Source organism: Urocampus carinirostris, chromosome 17 (assembly GCF_059441175.1).
Source record: "Urocampus carinirostris isolate Australia breed hairy pipefish chromosome 17, RoL_Ucar_1.0, whole genome shotgun sequence".
In the NCBI taxonomy this organism is placed as follows: Eukaryota; Metazoa; Chordata; class Actinopteri; order Syngnathiformes; family Syngnathidae; genus Urocampus; species Urocampus carinirostris.
The window spans coordinates 17938031-17957976 of NC_142365.1; the positions used below are offsets into that span (position 1 = coordinate 17938031).

At 40.8% G+C, this 19946-nt stretch overlaps 1 protein-coding gene across 5 annotated transcripts in view; it reads left to right on the top strand.

Annotated features, from left to right (window-relative positions):
• The first annotated feature begins 18425 nt into the window (after window positions 1-18425).
• Window positions 18426-19946, top strand: part of usp25 (ubiquitin specific peptidase 25) — a 39591-nt gene continuing 38070 nt past the window's right edge. For 2 of the 5 annotated variants that reach the window (XM_088320794.1, XM_088320795.1), the window contains exon 1: window positions 18815-19784. In XM_088320794.1, coding sequence (XP_088176920.1) covers window positions 19716-19784 — 69 coding nt within the window. In that variant the 5' untranslated portion in view covers window positions 18815-19715. Of the gene's footprint in view, window positions 18647-18814; window positions 19785-19946 lie in introns of those variants that run through there. The other 3 variants (XM_088320796.1, XM_088320798.1, XM_088320797.1) reach the window with 3 other exon arrangements.

A 19946-nucleotide genomic window follows, 5' to 3' on the forward strand; every position in this document is an offset into this window, starting at 1 on the left:
TGCGTCACAAACGACCCAGAATTGGTAAAACATTAGTATGAAACAATCCGATCTTTTAGGTTGTTATAAATAAAATTTACAGTTTTTGTCTTGTTCTTAAAAAACTAAAATAAAAACTTACATGTACAATTTTGAGAAATGCTTTTAGATTTTTCCTTCAAACCAACTCAATAAAATGGAGCAAGTTATAGTAAATGTCACGACCAGCACACAGGGTAGACCCAATCGCATAACGTTTTCTCCCAAATTCATTGAAAGAAAGAGGAAGGGCAGCTCCCGCGATCCGATGCTCACTGGACACGGGAAGCAAGTCATTCTCGCATTCGGATTGTGATCTGAAAACGGAAGTGGATCTTTCGTAGCGAGTGATGGCGGTGTCAGGGACAGAAAAACAGGTCGTAGACGGGACAGGGAGAGCAAAAGCGTGGTCGAGATTAGAAACTAGTCGTAAGCCAGGAGCGAGTAGACTTAGTCGGGATAAAAAATGGGTCTTAAGCCAAGACGGGAGAGCAGACGTGGTCGGGATCAAAACAGGTCGTAGCCGGAGACAAACGGGAGCAAAAAACGGGACAGGCGGGGTCATGGTCGAAAATGGCTTGCCTTGTACAAACAGAGGTTCGCAGACGGACTGACAAAAGGGGACAGACAGGACTGGGTTCAAATACTGACAGGGAGCCAATCAGAACCCACAACAGTTGGCGCCAAATGAGCGGGCACAGCTGAGTCACATCAGCAATCATGACGGTAGATCCATCCATGTAAGACACAAACTGGGTTATTTTTGACCCAACGGTTTTAGGGTCTTAAACCTTCCTGTGTGGAGTTTTTATGTTGTCCCCGTGCTTGCGTGGGTTTACTCCAGGCAGTCCGGTTTCCTCCCACATTCTAAAAACATGCATGTCAGGTTAATTGGCCGTTTCATATTGTCCCTAGGTGTGAACGAGCTAGTAAGTTGTCTGTCTCCGTGTGCCCTGGGACTGACTGGCAACCAGTTTAGGGTGTCCCCTGCCCACAGTCCAAAGATAGCTGGGATGGGCTCCAGCACCCCGTGACCCTACTGAGGATAAGCGGTGCAAATAATGGATGGATGTTTTAGGGTCTAAGATGATGACCCGTGGGGGTGTTGGAGCGCACCGTGTCTTTAACATATGAATATAAGTCTGTCTTAAGTCTAGATTTAAACACTTCCCCTGAAGTTGCAAAACTTATCTCAATCAGTAATCGCCGATTCCTACTCTTTATCCTTAAAACAAGGAATAACAGCCTCAGAGGTGGTGTCTTTCCCAGGGCCATCACCACCCTAAACAAGCACGCAAAACTGAAAAAAGGATATCTTGCGGAATTTATTTGTTGCTGCTAAATATTTTGTTGCTGGTAAATGTTATGACACTTCTCATTGCACGACTGTTACGATGCACTATTCTTTCATTATTATAACTTTTGCTAGTCTCTAAGCATAAATTTGTAATTAGTTTCACTCATTTATCCTGACAGTCTCTTTTCTTATTTTTCTCTTTCACGTACTCAATTCCATAACATAAAAATATGTTTTAAGAAGCATTGTACTTGAATGCCAAAATGTTACATTTTTATTGTTTCATTTAAAAATATATATTATAAAGGGTTCGGAACTGCTCATCAGTAAGTCTCTGGGAATAATTTCAGTATGATAAATCACCATTCGATGGCAGGGGTGGCATTGATCAGATCTTAGCCCACACATCGAGGAAGCCCAACTTCCTAGTGTTTCTTGCATTTTCCGGCAAATGAGTGTGTAGGCTGTTCCTTAGTGAAGCAGTGTGGTGAGAGTCGCAAGATCTAGACAAATAGTAATTGGTAGTTAACTCCTTAACAGAGCTTTTTCCTTTTTAAAAAAAAAAAAAAGTTGACAAATTCCCATCGTCATCGTCTGGTCAGAGAAGGATGACGTTTCATGCACATCCGCAGGAACGCTGTCACCCGAGGGAATGGGATCAAAATGACCTTTTCTTTATGGAAATTATTGTTTAGATCCTAGAGGTAAGTTCTGCTTGAAATGTGTAATTTCACAAAAAAGCTGTTTTTCTCAGAGGTTTTCTCGTAAACGATTATTTTCAAGAAACTAAGCAATGTTCAACTGTTGTTTGCTAAAAAATTGTAAAAGCTAGAAACAAACTTTTTTTTCGAACGTTTCTTTTGATTTGTCCTATGCCTACAGAACATTTAGCCCGAAAATGGCAAGCATTGGCTGGAACTGACTTTCCCAACTTGAGAAATAAGTCTGCCCTTGCCTGAGTTAAAGTCTTAACTGTCAGGACCAGAACGGAAACAGGACCCAATTGCGTTATGTTTCTCACAACTTTCATTGAAGGAAAGAGGAAAGGCGGCGCCCACGATCCGGTGTCCGCTGGGCGCGGGAAGCAAGTCGCTCTCGTACTCTGATCGTGATCCGAACGCGGAAGTGGACCTGTCGAAGCGAGCTATGGCGGTATTGGGGACGGAAAAACAGGTCGGGACTGGGAGAGAAAGGCGTGGTCTGGATCGGAAACGAGTCGTAAGCCAGAACGGGAGAGCAGACGTAGTCAGGGACAAAAGAGGTCGTAGCCGGAGACAAACGGGAGCAAAAACGGGACAGTTGGGAGTAAGGGTCGAAAACGGCTTGCCTAGTATTCACTGATGTTCGCAGACGGACTGACCCCACGGGAATGACAAGACTAGGTTCAAATAGTGACAGGGTGCCAATCAGAACCAGCGGCAGTTGGCGCCAAATGAGCGGGAAAGCTGAGTCACATCAGTAATCATGATATTAACTACATGTTTTACCCTGGAGGGGCATGTCTAATCTCAACGCAGACAGCGTTTCACAACATAGGCATCAATAACAAAAAAGACAATTCAATTTAATTGAATTCATGAATATCAGTATGTTTTTAAAACATAGATCCAGGCCACTCGCTACGACCAAATAAGAACTCAAAACTCAAACTGAGTCAATGCAATATTCATAGGAGATTCCCTGAGGTCGGCTGTGCAGCCTGTCACTTTGATTGCTCTTGGCTGACACGGAAAGAACACGCATGATAGTTGCCATGTCAGATAAGCATGTTTTACAAAGTGGCTTGGGAGGGCAAGAGCCAATGTCAGGATCTTGACCATCATGTCTGCTCCTGCTCTAAAACTCCATCCAAGTCCTTTTACAGGCATCTGGCTGACATTTATTTAGGTGTTTACATTTAAGAGGCAAGAAAGAGATATCTCCTATCGTTAAAACAAGAGTCAGTTGCTTTATTCACAGTTTAGTCTGTTGGAAAACAAACTTACCAGATGCAGTGCCTTTCGAAGGCATAGCGCCCCCCAAGAACACTTTGACATGTTTCCACATTTCAGGCTTCGAAATTAAAGCTAGAAAACGGAAAATATTTTCTGAAAATACACAACATGTAAGACACAATCAGGAAGGGGAACCAAACTATGTCAAATTTTCTATTATATTTACAAAAACAAATTAAAAGAAGGTATTGCAAAAATATCCCCGCCCCTGTTTGCTCAGCTCAGCAAACTGGCTCCAGAAGTTCCCCAAAGATTTTTGAATAAACCAATCTCAACCTGAAAGACTAACCATGACAAACAAAGTGTACCTGAGTGTGATTGAGTCTCAGTTTAGATACACCTTCTCTGTAATGGGCCCAGGGGTCCGTGAAAGAAGACAATGGAGAACAGGCAGCATTATGAATACTAAAGAACACACCAGGCAGGTCCGGGACAAATTTGTGGAAAACATCCAAGCAGGAAGGAGATACAAGAATATTTTGCGACAGTTACATATATCTCGGAGCACTGTGCGAGCTATATAAAAATGGAGAGAGCATGAAACCACTGCAAACTTACCAAGTCCCTCTAAACCAAGGGTGTCAAACCCATTTTAACTTGGGGGGCCACATGATAGACAAAATATTCTCTCGGGGGCCGGACTAGTGAGAAAGAAATTAGAGAAAAAGAAAAAAAGAGAAAGAAATAAGAGAAAGGGAGGGAAAGAAAAATAGAGAGTGAGACAAGGAAAGAGAGAGAGGGAGAAGAGAGAGACGAGAACGTGAGACATGAGATAAAAAGAGAAATAATGAGAGAGGAGGAAAGAAAGCGAGAGAGAAAGAAATCCAAAGAGGATTAGAAAGAGAGAAAGTGATAAAAAGAGAAGGAGAGAAAGAGAGAAGGAGAAAGCAAAAGAGAGAGGGATAAAGAGAGAAAAAAGAGAAAATGAAAATGTGAAATGAGAAAAAAATGAAAAAAGGAAGAGAGCAAAATAAGGTAAAAAGACACAGAGAAAGAAAGAGAAAAAGAGAGACAGAGAGAGTGAAAGGGAGAGAGACAAAGAGTGAGAGAAAAAGGGATGGAGAGAGAAATACAAGTCCAGTGTCTTTATGAGAGGCAGCTGGCTTTTGGCAACATCAACTGGACATATTTCGACCTGCATCTCATTTTTCTCTTGCGCTTCTCTCAGCGTTAACTCACGGGCCGGATTTGGCCCGCCTGTTTGGCACCGCTGCTCTAAACTTTCAGCCCAAGCAAGGAGAGAACTAATCAAGGAAGCAACCAAGACGCCCATGATCATATTGGTTGACCTGCAGGCATACAATCTTTGCATAAGACAACTATTAGTCATACTCTGCATAAATCTGCCTTTTATGGAAGTGTGACATAAGTTATTTTTGAAAGAATACCATAAAATGACACATTTGGCATTTGCAAGAAGCCACATGGGATACACAAGTAGCTGGAACAAGGTGAACATGGTGCCCAGGTCAAAAGAGACTAAAATGGAACTTTTGAGGTTGAATACAAAACGTAACTCAGCACATCACCCTGCAAACACCATCCACACTGTCAAGCATGGGAGTGGCAGCATCAAGCTATGGGGTTGCTTTTCTTCAGCAGAAACTGGGATCTGAAGATGGATGGAACCAAATACAGGCCGATTATGGCAGAAAATCTGTTGAAGTCCGCAAGAAACTTGAGAATGAGGCGCAGGTTCACCTTCCTAAACATAAAGCAAAATCTACAATGGAATTCTTTAAAACTAAATACAGTTTTGAATAAGTTTTTGGTGGTGGAGGTGGGGCGGGTGGTTCAATAACTTTGTCACGGCACCGCATGTCAATGAAAACAATCTCAAATTTCCCGTAAAGCGCTAGATGATGACTCTGTGGATAATCTGCAGGGTCATGAACTCTCCAAGTAAACATTTCTCAAACTTGGAATTTAGGACTTCAGTCGAACTTGCCCTGTGAACTTTGTACCGCGGAGACCAATGAACAGTCGGAATTTATGTAAGGCGTGCATAAAAATGCCGTCAGGTAAATTCGGGATAATTACACAACCAGCGAGCTTTAGAATAAAAACACGGTCTTGAAAATATGAAAATGTATGTTATTTCACATGAATATTTTTGCTTTTGTTTGAAAAGATATTGTTTGTTTCTTTCTTTCAACTTTATGTGTAAGGTTTTATGGTTGTCTTCCAAAACAGAATGGTAGAGTTGTCTTTTAAAAGTAGGTCGCAGAGAAGGAAGGTAGGATAAATGACATGATAGTCTGCGTATTTTTGCTTATCATTCAAATCAACTTTTTTTTAATGTAGTTTTTTTTTACCCTGAGGCTCTAAATATTGCTCACTGCCCCTTTAAAAACCCAGTTAGTCATTTTATCAACATACCTAAAACCTCAGCCTGTTTAAAGCCCATATTAAGCGATAATAAACCTTCCAAACACAACGGAGTACCTATTTATTCACAGCAAGACAGACTATGTAGAACAGGGGTGCCAAATAAACGGCCCACGGGCCAGATCAAGCCCGCTAAAGGATTAAATCCGGCCCGCGAGACAACGCTCAGAGAAGAGCAAGAGAAAAACGAGCTGCAGATTGAAATATATCCACTTGATGTTGCCTTCGGAGCGGCATTAGCTCAGGAGGTAGAGCGCTCGTCTTGGGACCAAAAGGTTGGAAGTTTGATTCCCGGCTCCTCCGTGCTATATGTCGAAGTATCCTTGGTGCTCAGTGCTCTCATTCTCTCCTGGTCAGTCTGTCAATGAACCTCTTGCACTGCCAAAGCAAGCGTTTTGAGTAAGTCCCGTCCTGTCTGGTATCCAATATCCGGTATCGATCCTGTCTGTTTCGTCCTGTACAGTATCTTGCTCGTGCATCCCGTATCCGGTATCGATCCCGCCTGTCCCGTCCTCACCTATATCCTGCTCGTGTAACCTGCATCCGGTATCGATCCCGTCCGTCCCGTCCTGTCCGGTATTCTGTATCCGATTTCGATCTCGTCTGTTCCATCCTGTCCAGTATCCTGTTCGTCTGCCCCTGGCTTCCTGTTTTCCCGCACCTGACTTCTCTGCCCCGCTTCTTCTGTCCAGCGATCGCCGAATCGCTGGCATTTGTGTTCCCGTGCATGACTGGCCCGCTTCGGTAAATAAAGCTTGGTGTGAAAACATTGCGCATTTGGGTCTACCGTCGGTTTGGGTTCTGACAAAATAGGTGGCAGCAAATGCGTAAATAATGTAAAGTAAATGCTTATTTCTTAGTGTATGAAAAATGACATAATAGTTTGTGTATTTTTGCTTATTATGCAAATTAATTATTTTTTAATGTAGGTTTTTTTTACCCCGAGGCTCTAAATATTGCTCACTGCCCCTTTAAAAACTCAAGTTATTCATTTTATCAACATACCTAAAACCTCAGCCAGTTTAAAACCCTTATTAAGCGATAATAAACCTTCCAAACACAAGGGAGAATTTATTCACAGAAAGACAGACTATGTAGAACAGGGGTGCCAAATAGGCGGCCCGCGGGCCAGATCAGGCCCGCTAAAGGATTGAATCCGGGCCGCGAGACAATGCTCAGAGAAGCGCAAGAGAAAAACGAGCTGCAGATTGAAATATACCCACTTGATGCGGCATTAGCTCAGGAGGTAGCGCGCTCGCCTTTGAGCCAAGAGGTTGGAGGTTTGATTCCCGGCTCCTTCGTGTTACATGTCGAAGTATCCTTGGTGCCCCCAATAGCAGTTGCCTAGCATGGCTGACGCTGCTATAGATTAGTGTGTAAAAAGGAAAAGTGTGAAGCACATTGTAAAGCGCTTTGGGAGGTCTTCATTGACTTGAAAAGTGCGGTATAAACGCAGACCAGACCAGAAGGCAAGCCACAGAAGTAAGGCTATGGATTTCTGTACATGGGGCAGCCCTTAGACATACAATATATTTCACTGGTTTTGAACAGCACCCAAGGAGAGAGGTTCAATTGGTTACATTTTGTCATGACTCTTTGCAAATACGGCCAACAAACATGTTTTGTTTTTTTCACAAAAACCTATTTACTGAATAACAGATAGGCTGAATTGAATGTTCCGAGTCATGAACATTGATCAAAAAAAACCTTCAAAGTGGAACAGATTGGATTATTTAACTCAGGAAAACGAAAATCTTCAAGTTAGATGGCTAGTTGTGTCAGGTGAGATGTTATCTGTTGGGAAACCAAATTTATTGTCATGGTTTGGCACCTGCAGTCCCTCTCTTTCTCCATGAGATGGCAGCATTACCCCATTTTCCAGTCTCCCTTTCAACTCCCAGGTGCTACCAACCCTTATTATCCACACACTGCTATAAATTCTGAGCGGCATGGCGGCTGTGTTTTTAGCGTGCAGCCCTACATTGCAGAGGTTCATGGTTCAAGTCCAGCTACCGTGTGGATTTCCTCCGGGCACTTCGGTTTCCTCCCACATTCCAGAAAAAAAACTTGCATGTCAGGTTAATTGGCCGGTTCAAATTGTCCCTAGGTGTGAATGGGAGAAAGATAGAGAGGAATGTCAGAAAGATAGAGAGGAATGAGAGAGAGGAATGAGTGGAGAATGAGAGAAAGATAGAGAGGAATGAGAGAGAGAGAGATATATGAGGGAAAGATAGAGAGAGAGGAATGAGAGAAAGATCGAGAGGGACGCGAGAAAGATAGAGGGAGAGGAGTGAGAGAGGAATGAGAGAAAGAGAAAGTGAGGGAGGAATGACACTTGCCTGTCTCTGTGTGTCCTGCAACTAGCTGGTAACCAGTTCAGGGTGTCCCCTGCCCACTGCTCCAGCGCCACCGTGACCCTACTGAGGATAAGCGGTGCAGATAATGGATGAATGCTATAAATTCTCCGATCTCCCACTCCATGTTGTTGGATCGTCTTTTTACTCATCTAAAGCTACCCTTCCAAGGCCACAAGCGCTTCATCCTGAGCCATTCTTCTTCAGGTATTCTCCTCGAGATATTCCTTAAATATAATACTTCCCTTTACCCAAGAGAACCTCCTGAAATTTTTCTCCCATGACTCCTATTTTTGGCAGTCCCGGTTCTGCTCTTTTTTTGTCACAAATTATTCTCACATTATTGGGGTTTGATTACATCCCTGATTTTTGACTCTTTGTGTCCTGTTTTTGGGTCTGTCTTATGATAGGAGGCGCTTATATTTTCTTCCTGCTCTATATAAAACTAGTGCCTTTGTTTGAGGGATGTTACAATATTTAATTAATCGTGATTTGAAAGGGAGCAGACAAAAGAACAAACCATGAAAAAATGAGAAAAACACTCTAAGTAGGTGTGCCACCTTAGAAAATAGAGTTTAAATAGAAGTCAATTGACGTTTTGATCTGCTCCAAACTTAGATTAAAGGGACAGTGGCACATTTGCTTTCAAGGGACTGTGTGTATTATTTGGCCACAATATGTCACTGTATTGTGTAAAGAAAGGGTGTCAAACCTGTAGCCCGCGGGTCGGATCAGTCTTGCAAAGGGTTTTAATCCAGCCTGTGAGACAACGTTGAGAGGAGTATAAGAGAAAAATGACTTGCTGTTTGAAATATGTCCACTAGATGTCCTCAAAGCCAGGCGCTGCCCACAAAGCAACTGGAGCTGTACTTCTTTGTCTCTCTCTTTTTCTCTCTAGCTTTCTTTCTCTCTCCCTTTCTGACTCTCCCTTTCTCTCTCACCCTCTCTGTCTCCCTTTTTTCTCACGTTCTCTGTGTCCCTCTCTGTCCCTCTTTGCTTTTTGTATCTTCTCTATTTCTTCTGGCTCTCCAGCTCCCTCACTCTTTCTTTTCTCTTTCTCTCTTCTTACTGTTTTTCTCTTTCTTTATTCTTCTCCCTCCCCCCCCCTCTCTCTCTCTCTCTGCCTGTCTCTCTCTTTCCCTCAGTCTATTTTTCTGGCTCTCTCTTTCTTTCTATTTCTTTCTTTGTTTCTCTTTCTATGTTCCATTTTTCTCTGTCTTTCTCTCGTTCTCTTTCTCCTTACCTGTCACTCTTTCTCTCTCTCTCCCGGTTTCTCTCTCCCTTGCTCTTTCTTTATCCTGCTCGCTCTATCTTTCTCTAAATCTCTTTCTCTTTCCCTCTCATTTTTTCTCTCATTTCCAATTTCTCTCTCTCTCTCATTTTCAGTTTCTCTCTCTATCTCTCTCTCTCTCTCTCTATATATATATATATATATATATATATATATATATATATATACAGGGAGTGCAGAATTATTAGGCAAGTTGTATTTTTGAGGATTAATTTTATTATTGAACAACCATGTTCTTAATGAACCCAAAAGTCTCATTAATATCAAAGCTGAATATTTTGGAAGTTGGAGTGGGGCTTTTTTAGTTTTAGCTATTTTAGGAGGATATCTGTGTGTGCAGGTGACTATTACTGTGCATAATTATTAGGCAACTTAACAAAAAACAAATGTATACCCATTTCAATTATTTATTTTCATCAGGGAAACCAATATAACAGCTCAACATTCACAAATATACATTTCTGACATTCAAAAACAAAACAAAAACAAATCAGTGACCAATATAGCCACCTTTCTTTGCAAGGACACTCAAAAGCCTGCCATCCATGGATTCTGTCAGTGCTTTGATCTGTTCACGATCAACATTGCGTGCAGCAGCAACCACAGCCTCCCAGACACTGTTCAGAGAGGTGTACTGTTTTCCCTCCTTGTAAATCTCACATTTGATGAGGGACCACAGGTTCTCTATGGGGTTCAGATCAGGTGAACAAGGAGGCCATGTCATTAGTTTTTCTTCTTTTAGACCCTTTCTTGCCAGCCACGCTGTGGAGTACTTGGATGCGTGTGATGGAGCGTTGTCCTGCATGAAAATCATGTTTTTCTTGAAGGATGCGGACTTCTTCCTGTACCACTGCTTGAAGAAGGTGTCTTCCAGAAACTGGCAGTAGGACTGGGAGTTGAGCTTGAGTCCATCCTCAACCCGAAAAGGCCCCACAAGCTCATCTTTGATGATACCAGCCCATACCAGTACCCCACCTCCACCTTGCTGGCGTCTGAGGCGGACTGGAGCTCTCTGCCCTTTACCGATCCAGCCACGGGCCCATCCATCTGGCCCATCAAGACTCACTCTCATTTCATCAGTCCATAAAACCTTAGAAAAATCCGTCTTGAGATTTTTCTTGGCCCAGTCTTGACGTTTCAGCTTGTGTGTCTTGTTCAGTGGTGGTCGTTTTTCAGCCTTTCTTACCTTGGCCATGTCTCTGAGTATTGCACACCTTGTGCTTTTGGGCACTCCAGTGATGTTGCAGCTCTGAAATATGGCAAAACTGGTGGCAAGTGGCATCTTGGCAGCTGTACGCTTGACTTTTCTCAGTTCACGAGCAGTTATTTTGCGCCTTGGTTTTTCTACACGCTTCTTGCGACCCTGTTGACTATTTTGAATGTAACGCTTGATTGTTCGATGATCACGCTTCAGAAGCTTGGCAATTTTAAGAGTGCTCTGCATCCCTCTGCAAGATATCTCACTATTTTTGACTTTTCAGAGCCTGTCAAGTCCCTCTTCTGACCCATTTTGCCAAAGGAAAGGAAGTTGCCTAATAATTATGCACACCTGATATAGGGTGTTGATGTCATTAGACCACACCCCTTCTCATTACAGAGATGCACATCACCTGATATGCTTAATTGGTAGTAGGCTTTCGAGCCTATACAGCTTGGAGTAAGACAACATGCATAAAGAGGTTGATGTGGTCAAAATACTCATTTGCCTAATAATTCTGCACTCCCTGTATATATATATATATATATATATATATATATATATCATTTTTGCTCTATTCCTCTCCCTCTTTCTCCATTTTGCTCTTTTTCTCTCCCCCTTTCTCTCTCTATCTTTTTCTGTCCCCCCTCTATCTCTATCTCTATCTCTATCTATGTATTATAGAATGTATATATGCACATTTATATGATAGATAATGCATTTTTTTGAATCATTAAAATCAATATTTTCTTAATAAACATTCCTTGATTACGACACAAAGGCGCGAAAACACCTTAAGGTCAGAACGGCGATGATTCAGTTAGTGCTGTTATAAATAGATCAGACGGACTGGTTATTTAGGGAAAATATTTCCACATTTGATAATTTTGCATAGCACACAGAACCAAAATAAATATTAACCAAGGTAAAATACCAAAACCAGACAAAGTGACTTATCATTTCAACATGATTTACCCAGTGACATCATCCTCATGAATAATTCATCTTAAGTCTTTCTCCTCAATGCCATCGAAAATGTGCAGAGAAGGAAGATGTTGCCACCTGCTGGGGAAACTTGAAATAGCATCATCAGGGTAGCACGCTTGCTATTATTATTGGTCCACTTGTCGACAGATGCACTGTCCTTTTAAGAAAAATCTTGACAAAGTTATTTCTAGAACTTTAATTCTAAACTGGTCTGACTTCAGGACCCTTTATCAATTCTTACTTACAAGCCGCAAACTATAAAATATTAAAAATCTACCTTTCAAATGTATTTAATGAAAATACTTCAAACTGGAGATATTACTATATATTTAATTTGAAAAAAAATGACCAAAGAAACCAAAACGACCAAGTAATATTATTCCCTTTTAAGGGACATTGTGTATTGTTTAGCTACCCCTAGTGGTTAAAAAATAAATCGTAAATATTGAATGAAACAACAATATTGATTTCAACATCAAGCAAAAATACATGTTATACATATAAACATGCATTTTCTTAAGGGTGGGGTGTGTCTATTAAGTATGTGTAAACAATGCCCAACTGGGTTCAAAGAGCCTTTACAATTTTTTTTCACACTGCGCCTATCTGCTTTTTTTATCGTACATTGGGGACACGCAACACATTACAAAGCAGGAATGGGGACAAGCGGGATGCGGACGATGGGGAGTGATTTCATGCTCGTCCCTGCGTTTTTTTGTTGTTGTTTTTTTGTTAGCGTAGCATGAAAATTGTGAAAGTAAAAAAGGGCACTTTTCAAACCCAAACCCTAAAAAAGATTTTTAAAAAGTCAATTAATGTTTATTGCAGACTGCATAAACACAAGAAGTCTCAAAGGGCTGCACAGACCACATATTATTGCAAATCACAGACTATTATTACACCATCCCCTGATCTAAAACCTACATGAGGGCAAGGAAAAACTCAAAAACCTCAGCATGAGGAAAATGAAAAACCCTTGATGAAGAGAAAAAAAGAATAAGAAAATAAGTTAAGTATTACACAAAAAAGTAGCAACATTATGAAAAAAATTGTTTTGGGATTAAACATTTGTTCTTAAAAAAATATGTTCTATTAAGGCCCACTCATGAGTTACCAGCAAAATGTGTGTCATCAGTGTCAGGGTGTTGCCATTTTATTTTATCAATTAAAAAAATCACATCCTAATTCCTCAGTTTTGCATGACCAAATTTGACAAACAATAAATCCATGGTTGTTGAGAAGTTTATTAGAGCACGTTTACTAAAAGCACATACTTTTACGCGCCACAAGAGGAGCTTAACAGAGGCTGCAATGATGACTTTAGCCAGAAGATGGCGTCACTGAGTAGAAACGTTTCAAATCTCGTACAGCAGTCATTTATTTGACATGACACGAGTCTCACCAAAATTGTTGTTCGTCTGTCTTGTTGCTGCAGGTACCTAAATAAAATAACTAGGGAAAAGTTTTGCATAAAAAATGGGTGAAAATATACTGAGGTTTGGTGAGTCTTTGTGCAGAGCTGGCCCAATGAATAAGCGAGCTCAGCGGTAGCTTAGGGCCTGCGACCACTAGGGGGCCCACAAGAGCGGTTAACTTACATTTAATAAAATATATCTAATTTATTTGAGTGGGATCAGGATAGACAATGAAACATAGGTTCTGAGGAGTAGGTGAAGAATTGATGGACAATATAAAGGAGCCTAAAAGCCAAATGTGTCATGGTCACCGTGGCGACCGGTCTGCCCCGCCCCCTGGGCACCAGCTGAAGCAGATCAGCTAATTGCGTGGCTGCTATTTAAGGTTGGGCTGTGGGTATTGCGGGGGTTGGCTCATTATACCTTTTCTGTTCTGTTATGCCTTGTCCTGTTTAGTTTAAGTCAGAGGAAACCTGTACCTGACCATTCTGAGTGTAAGACTGTTTTTGTTCTGTTTTGTCCCGGAGTTTTTGGACAACTTTTATTTTGGTAAATAAAAGCTTTGATCGTACGCAATTGAGTTCTCCCTTCCTGCCTCCGTTCTGGTCCGGTCACCCCTTCCACCTCGTGACAAAATGTTTCAATTGCGGTAGTTTGTTACGATTATTTTTTTGCTTTTTCATATTTTCATGTGGTTTTCAGATGTATGATTTTTCAGCTTTATATTCTGTGTATAAATCAGATGTGTTCCAGGTACCTCTCTGTACAATTACATAATTATTTAAGTATTTGTTTGATCTTTTTACAAATACCTTTATTCAATAGACGTATTTGAGTTTCAATTCAGTTTTTGTACATTTGCTGTTGCAGTTCATTTAAACTAAAAATAATTTCTGGTACTTTGTTCCAGGTACCTCTGTGAATTTATATATTTATTTAAGTATTTGTTTGAGTTTAAATTCAGTATATGTGTCTATTTGTTGTTTCAATTGATTTAAAACACAAATAACATAGCAGATTGTGTTTTCAGTAAATAATTGGTTTATTTTGTTATTTTTAGATGGCCTGGATTACTTCTAGTATCCCACTTGTACTACATCTTTTAGAATATTTAGTGTAAATCAATCTCAGGCTGCTCTTGTAGTTAAATTTTGTACTATTTTAGATTACAAACCATAGATAAAAATGCCTGGCTTCCTTGTTACGTATTGATGCCTGTGTGGCCAGTAGGGGAAGTTGCTCACTTTGCCAAATATTAATATGATTTTCTTTCTCCTGCAAATCTGTTATCTGCCTTATTCACTGTGGATTACAATCTAAATACAGCAGGAACATCTCACATTTAGTACTTTATGTGTATTTGTGACGACCAAGTAAAACATCGAATGAGTTGTAGTGGGTATACAAATGATCAAGTATTTGGGGTCCGCCAAATCTTATTTTAGGGCCCCGTGAAGGCATAGACTGGCCCTTTCTCCGTAGTTTGTACTCTCTTTTAGCACTTGTTTTCAGTTGCACTCCAGAATACGGTGACATCCAGTGGTCAAATCACACATACACACACACTGTCCCTGTAATTCTCAATTAGTTGCATTCTAATGAAATCCAAAACGCTTCACTTCAGGAGCTATTTCTTCAATATAACACGTCCCACATATTATCCGTTGAGCTGCGTTTGGTCATGTGGAAACAAACTTTAGCAGTCTTTTTCTGAGGTGTGAATTGGCAGGGATCGTCTCTCATTTACAAGGCATTATCGCAATCTACTGTTATGGAGTATAATCTAAAAGCAGTTTGTTTTTCTTCATAGCTGTCATGATTACCGATTTGCATCACCTGTGCCCGCTCCTTTGGCGCCAACTGCCTAGCACTCTGTTTGGCTCTCTGTCCCTATTTAAACCCACTCCTATCCGTCCCCTGTTGTCAGTCCGTCTGCGAACCTCAGTTAACACTAGGCAATTCTTTTTCGACCCTGACTTCCACCTGTTTTTTTCTTCCGTCTGTCCCCCGTCATCGTCCCGTTTTTGATCCTCGACCAGGTCTATTCTCCTTTCCTGGCTTACGACTCGCTTCCAACCCCGACCACGTTTTTGCTCTCCTGTCTCCTGCCCCTACTGACCCGTTTTTCCGTTCCCGACACCGCCATCGCTCGCCACGGAAGATCCACTTCCGCGTTCAGAGCAATTCCCGGATCGTGGGCCCAATCCTTTCCCTTTCTTCTAATAAAACTTGTGAGAAACGTAACGCAAGTGGGTCCTGTCTCCGTTCTGGTCCTGACATTAGCATTATTTTGCCATGGCAAAGTCTTGCGTCCCACTGAAAACTGTTCCACGACCCACCAGTTGAGAAACACTGTTCTAGAATATTTTAAGATTATAGCGAGCTGGACTGGTGGTTTGTAGTTCAATTCCTGGAGTCAAGTCAAGTCATGTTTATTTGTGACGCCCTTAATCACAAGGAGTCTCAAAGGGGCTGCCGACCACGGATTTTTGCAAACTGCAGACTATGATTACACCATCCCCTGATCTAAAACCTACATGTGGGCGAGGAAAAACTCAAAACCTCCACGTGAGATAAATTCAGAAACCTGTTTTTTCAGGGTTCAGTCGCAAGAAGTTGAGTGACATGCTTCTTTTTATCCCAGTGAGGCAGGCTTCTAAATTTCCACAGTTTAGTGGGGCAGATTCCTCCATCTGAAAATTTGACCGAGTCACTCTGGGTGATATTTACTTTGTCAATATTCAGAGCAGTTTTTGAGAACAAGTCACGGCATATAGATGGACTAATGGTAATGGAAAAGCTACTAGTCCACTCTGGAGGATAACAGTGCCATTGAGCAAGGCACTCACGTTGCCTCTCGGCTCAGGAATCGCTCACTGTTATAGTTATTATCGAACACAAAAATAAACATTGTGCACTTTGAGGTGAAGGATTTTAAGCATTTGACTATAAAGGATTTTATACGATCGAATACAAATGACATTTAATGCAAAAGATATTCACTGGCTGGGCTGTGGTGCGATGTCAGGGCACCCTGGTTGAAAATGTTGTTTACAGGAAAGGCGGGAACGGGACATAAGGCTGATAAGATAATCAGCACATCCAGACGCAGAAAGGCCCTGATGACGTAGAAACGCTCGGTGTTGTTTTGAGTATTCCAGACATCGCGACGCTCTTCGATGAGATGGTGAAGCCTAGGGGGGCTTCCTTGGCACGCCCATGGGAGGAGTCGGCACGCCATTATGCGGGGAGAAGATGGCCAATAGGAGAGAGCTAAAGGACTTGAGAAAAAGGCTTCCCACAGACGCCAACAACACTAATTCGGCCGTTTTTGATGGAGTACACTTAGTTAAATACTTAATGAAATTAAATATGCCCCCGTGTGAAAATGTCGGCTTTCTTGTTCATCTTTTCCCTCAAGAAACGAGCGCACATAAATTGTTGGGTGAATGTAAGTTGTGTTTGGTTAATGGAGTCAGATAACTAATTCGAACAATTTAGTAAACGGTACATTTTGATATTCATTCCCAACAGAAGGAAAATAAATCTTTAAACAGGGTTGGGTAGTGTTACTTTAACTTGTTTACTTTCAATTACTTTTGGATTACTCCAATAACAAATATGCTAATAAAACACAAAAGAAACTAAATATGAATAAAATTACTAAATTTTGTGCAGGCTTGGCGAGTAACAGAATACACGGAACGGCAAAAATGATGTTGGCAAGCTGTTTGGATTTATTTTCATTTTGTTTCTGTCGCATTTTATGTTGGTTTTGCCAGAGATCAAAGAGATCAAAGCCAGGAGAGAAAGCTTACCACGTGTTGTGAGTCATAATTGAAAGTAATCAAGTTAAAGTAACTCTACCCAACCCTGTCTTTAAAGTTATACAATTAACTGAAATATATAGCATACCACCTAGTGTATGAAACTGTTCTGCATAATCTATGCAAAATCACATATTGCACGAGGCTTTCTACAACATGTGCTTCTATAAAACAGTATATGGCAAATCTTTACCAAAACGGAAATCTAATGTGCTCGGATCGGTTTATTCACGCACAAAAACTTAGTATTACTTCAAAATAAAAATAAAATGCTATTCTGAAGACTTTTTGTTGTTTAAATTGGAAAAAAAATCTTTCAATTGGTAGGAGGTATAATGGAGAGAAAAAGTGGTATTGTTGGTAAGTATGGAAATTAGTTTGGCCCAATGTTCCCTCTAATTTTCCACGGGTCTGAGCGTTCACACAAAGTCGGTGAGCAACGCTTGAAACAACAGTGAGCCACAGCAACCCCAAGTGTGGCAACTAAATCATTATCAAACATGTCCAAAACTTGACATCACGTTCCATTTTGCTGAGTTTCCGGCGATGTAAATTTTTTTTTCACTTTTGAATGAATTGACTATTGCAAAGGTTGCAGGGCCTACAAACGTCATTTGTTTTTACAATTCTTTCACAAGATTTCCATTTCTTTTATTCTTGGTATCTTTTGTCGCATAATACTAACATTTTGGGGGGCTTATTTAGTCTGTTGCACGATACACAACTGTATTTAATTACATTTTTTAGTGGAAGTACAATGTTGGCAACAAGATTAACTTGATATAATTGAAAATTATTTGAATGCAACACGAACTTTTTCCTCTTTTTCCCTGTTTTTTTTCTCCTTTTTTTAAAATTATTTAAAAAAAATCTCATTCTGTTTATTTTTTCTAGATGTTATTTACTGTTTTCCCTTTATTTGCTTCTTTCTTTTCTTCTAGCTTTTTTTTCTGAATTTTTCCTGTTCTTTTTTTCTCTTTTTCTCTCCTTTTGTTTCGTTTTTTACTCAGCTTTTCACTAATTTTTCATTTTGGTGTTTTTTTTCTTATTTGTTATATTTCCTCCCCTTCCTTTAAGTCATTTTGTGCACAATTTTACATAATATTTGGTCGTGTAGGGATTAAAGACCCAAAAATAACCTGAAGAGCTGTTTGGGACCCGAAAGAGACGTTTCTTTTTAATGAGCCGAGCCGAAGAAAGCGGTTCTCGAAAAACTGTACTGACTTTACTCAACTTCGTTCTACTTCGACATTGACTTCAAAATACCACATTTAGAACTCAGCGTCAGGGGAACCCGTGTATTTGTCCCTTCATGCACTGTTACTTTGACTTAATTCGCTTTTTAGTTAGCAATTTCGAGCCCTGATTTTTGTGAGCTGGCTAGATTTTCTTGTGCGCAGAAAAGCTCTGGGTAGTGCGCAATTGCGCGCACACGCAGCTTAGAGGGAACATTGGTTTGGCCCATTCATATTTGCTTACAACGTCTGTACCCGCAATCTCGCAACACAAATGAATCCATATGGTTATAAATGTATCATAATACAAGCAGTATAGCGTAGCACGTATTAGAAAAATATAACTTGTTAATTAAACTAATAAACGAGATGCTTCGTGAATGCAGCTTGTACAATCAGACATAAATAATCGATACAAGATCCGGGGGAGGCGGCAATGTTTTCATGCCTGCTGCCAATCTGGCCAGCTCACTCTGCCATGGCGCCCGATTTGTCGCAGGCGAAGGATTCCCTCTGTCTCTAAGTCACTTTTAACGCAATTAACTCGTGCATTTCGCTGCTCCTGCTTTTATCTCGTCAGCATTTCTCTCGGAATCGGCCATGACTGTAGAGCAGAATGTCCTCCAGCAGCATTCTCAAAAGGTAAGCTGCAAGCTAACGGTGGTTAGCTAACTTTATTGTAAGTGACTCGCTGTGTTGTTTTGGGTGTTCGTCTTCAATGATAAAAATCGTTTTGATGTGAAATGTCGTCACCATGCGTTAATATAATACACGAAGGGTATGACGAACAATGGACGATGACAGTTTGTTTACAACGGGCCTTGAGTTCTCCTCGCTAAGACACAAGCTAATGTTTTGCTAGTGTTAGCAGTCGAGCCCATGTTTTGCAATTAGGGAATATTGCGTAACTATTATAAGCTTTGCTTACTAACCTTTGCGAACGAAATTTTGCTCACTTAACTAGTTTAGTCATACTGGTTAACCCTGGCGTCAGTGTATATAAGATTTATGTCAACTGTAATTATCGTGCAAGTTATCGATCTTCTAATTGTTCCATAAACTGGCTATGCAAGTCAATGCTGTTACGTTGTTGTATTTTGCAATAAGTATAGCTTACAACAAGCCGTACGAGGTTTTGTTTGATAATAATGTTCTCCGTTTATGGGCGTGTAAAGGCTGCCGAGGTTAGTCATGTCTAAGGTATGTGATAGCTTTGTTTACATAGCATGGTTAGGAGGGATAGGGCGATCTCGATTTATCACTTGAACGAGCACCTGTTTTTGCAAGTGCGGAAATGGTAAAGAAGTCAAGTCATGTTTATTTGTATAGCCCTTAATCACTAAGAGTCTCAAAGGGCTGCACAGACCACCGATTATTGCAAACCACAGACTATTATGACACCATCAGCTGATCTCAAACCTACATGAGGGCAAATAATACACACATTATCAACATAAAATATAGGTTATTCATACGCTATAGAGTAGAAGTGTGTTTTAAGCTTGGATTCAAACATTTCCACTGAGGTTGCAGATCGAATCTCAGGGGGAAGAGCATTTCACAGCACCGGGGCCCGAATGGAGAACGCTTTCGAACCTGCGGATCTCTTCTTGGCTCTTGGAATCACTAGTAGACCAGCATTTTCAGAACAAAAGCTCCGGACCGGAACATAGGGGGAAATTAAATCTGAAAGATATGAGGGAGCAAGTCCATGCATGATTTTGTATACTACCAACAGAACCTTAAAATCACATCTAAAGCTAACAGGGAGCCAATGCAGGTTAGCAAAAATCAAACTTTCTTGTCTTAGTTAAAATGAAATGAAATGCTAAAAGCCTCGCTGCAGCATTTTGTACCTGCTTAAGGCTCTTGATTTTGGACTTCGGGAGACCGGAGAGTTGTGCATAGCCTTTTTCTAACAAATGAATACTATTATTTCATT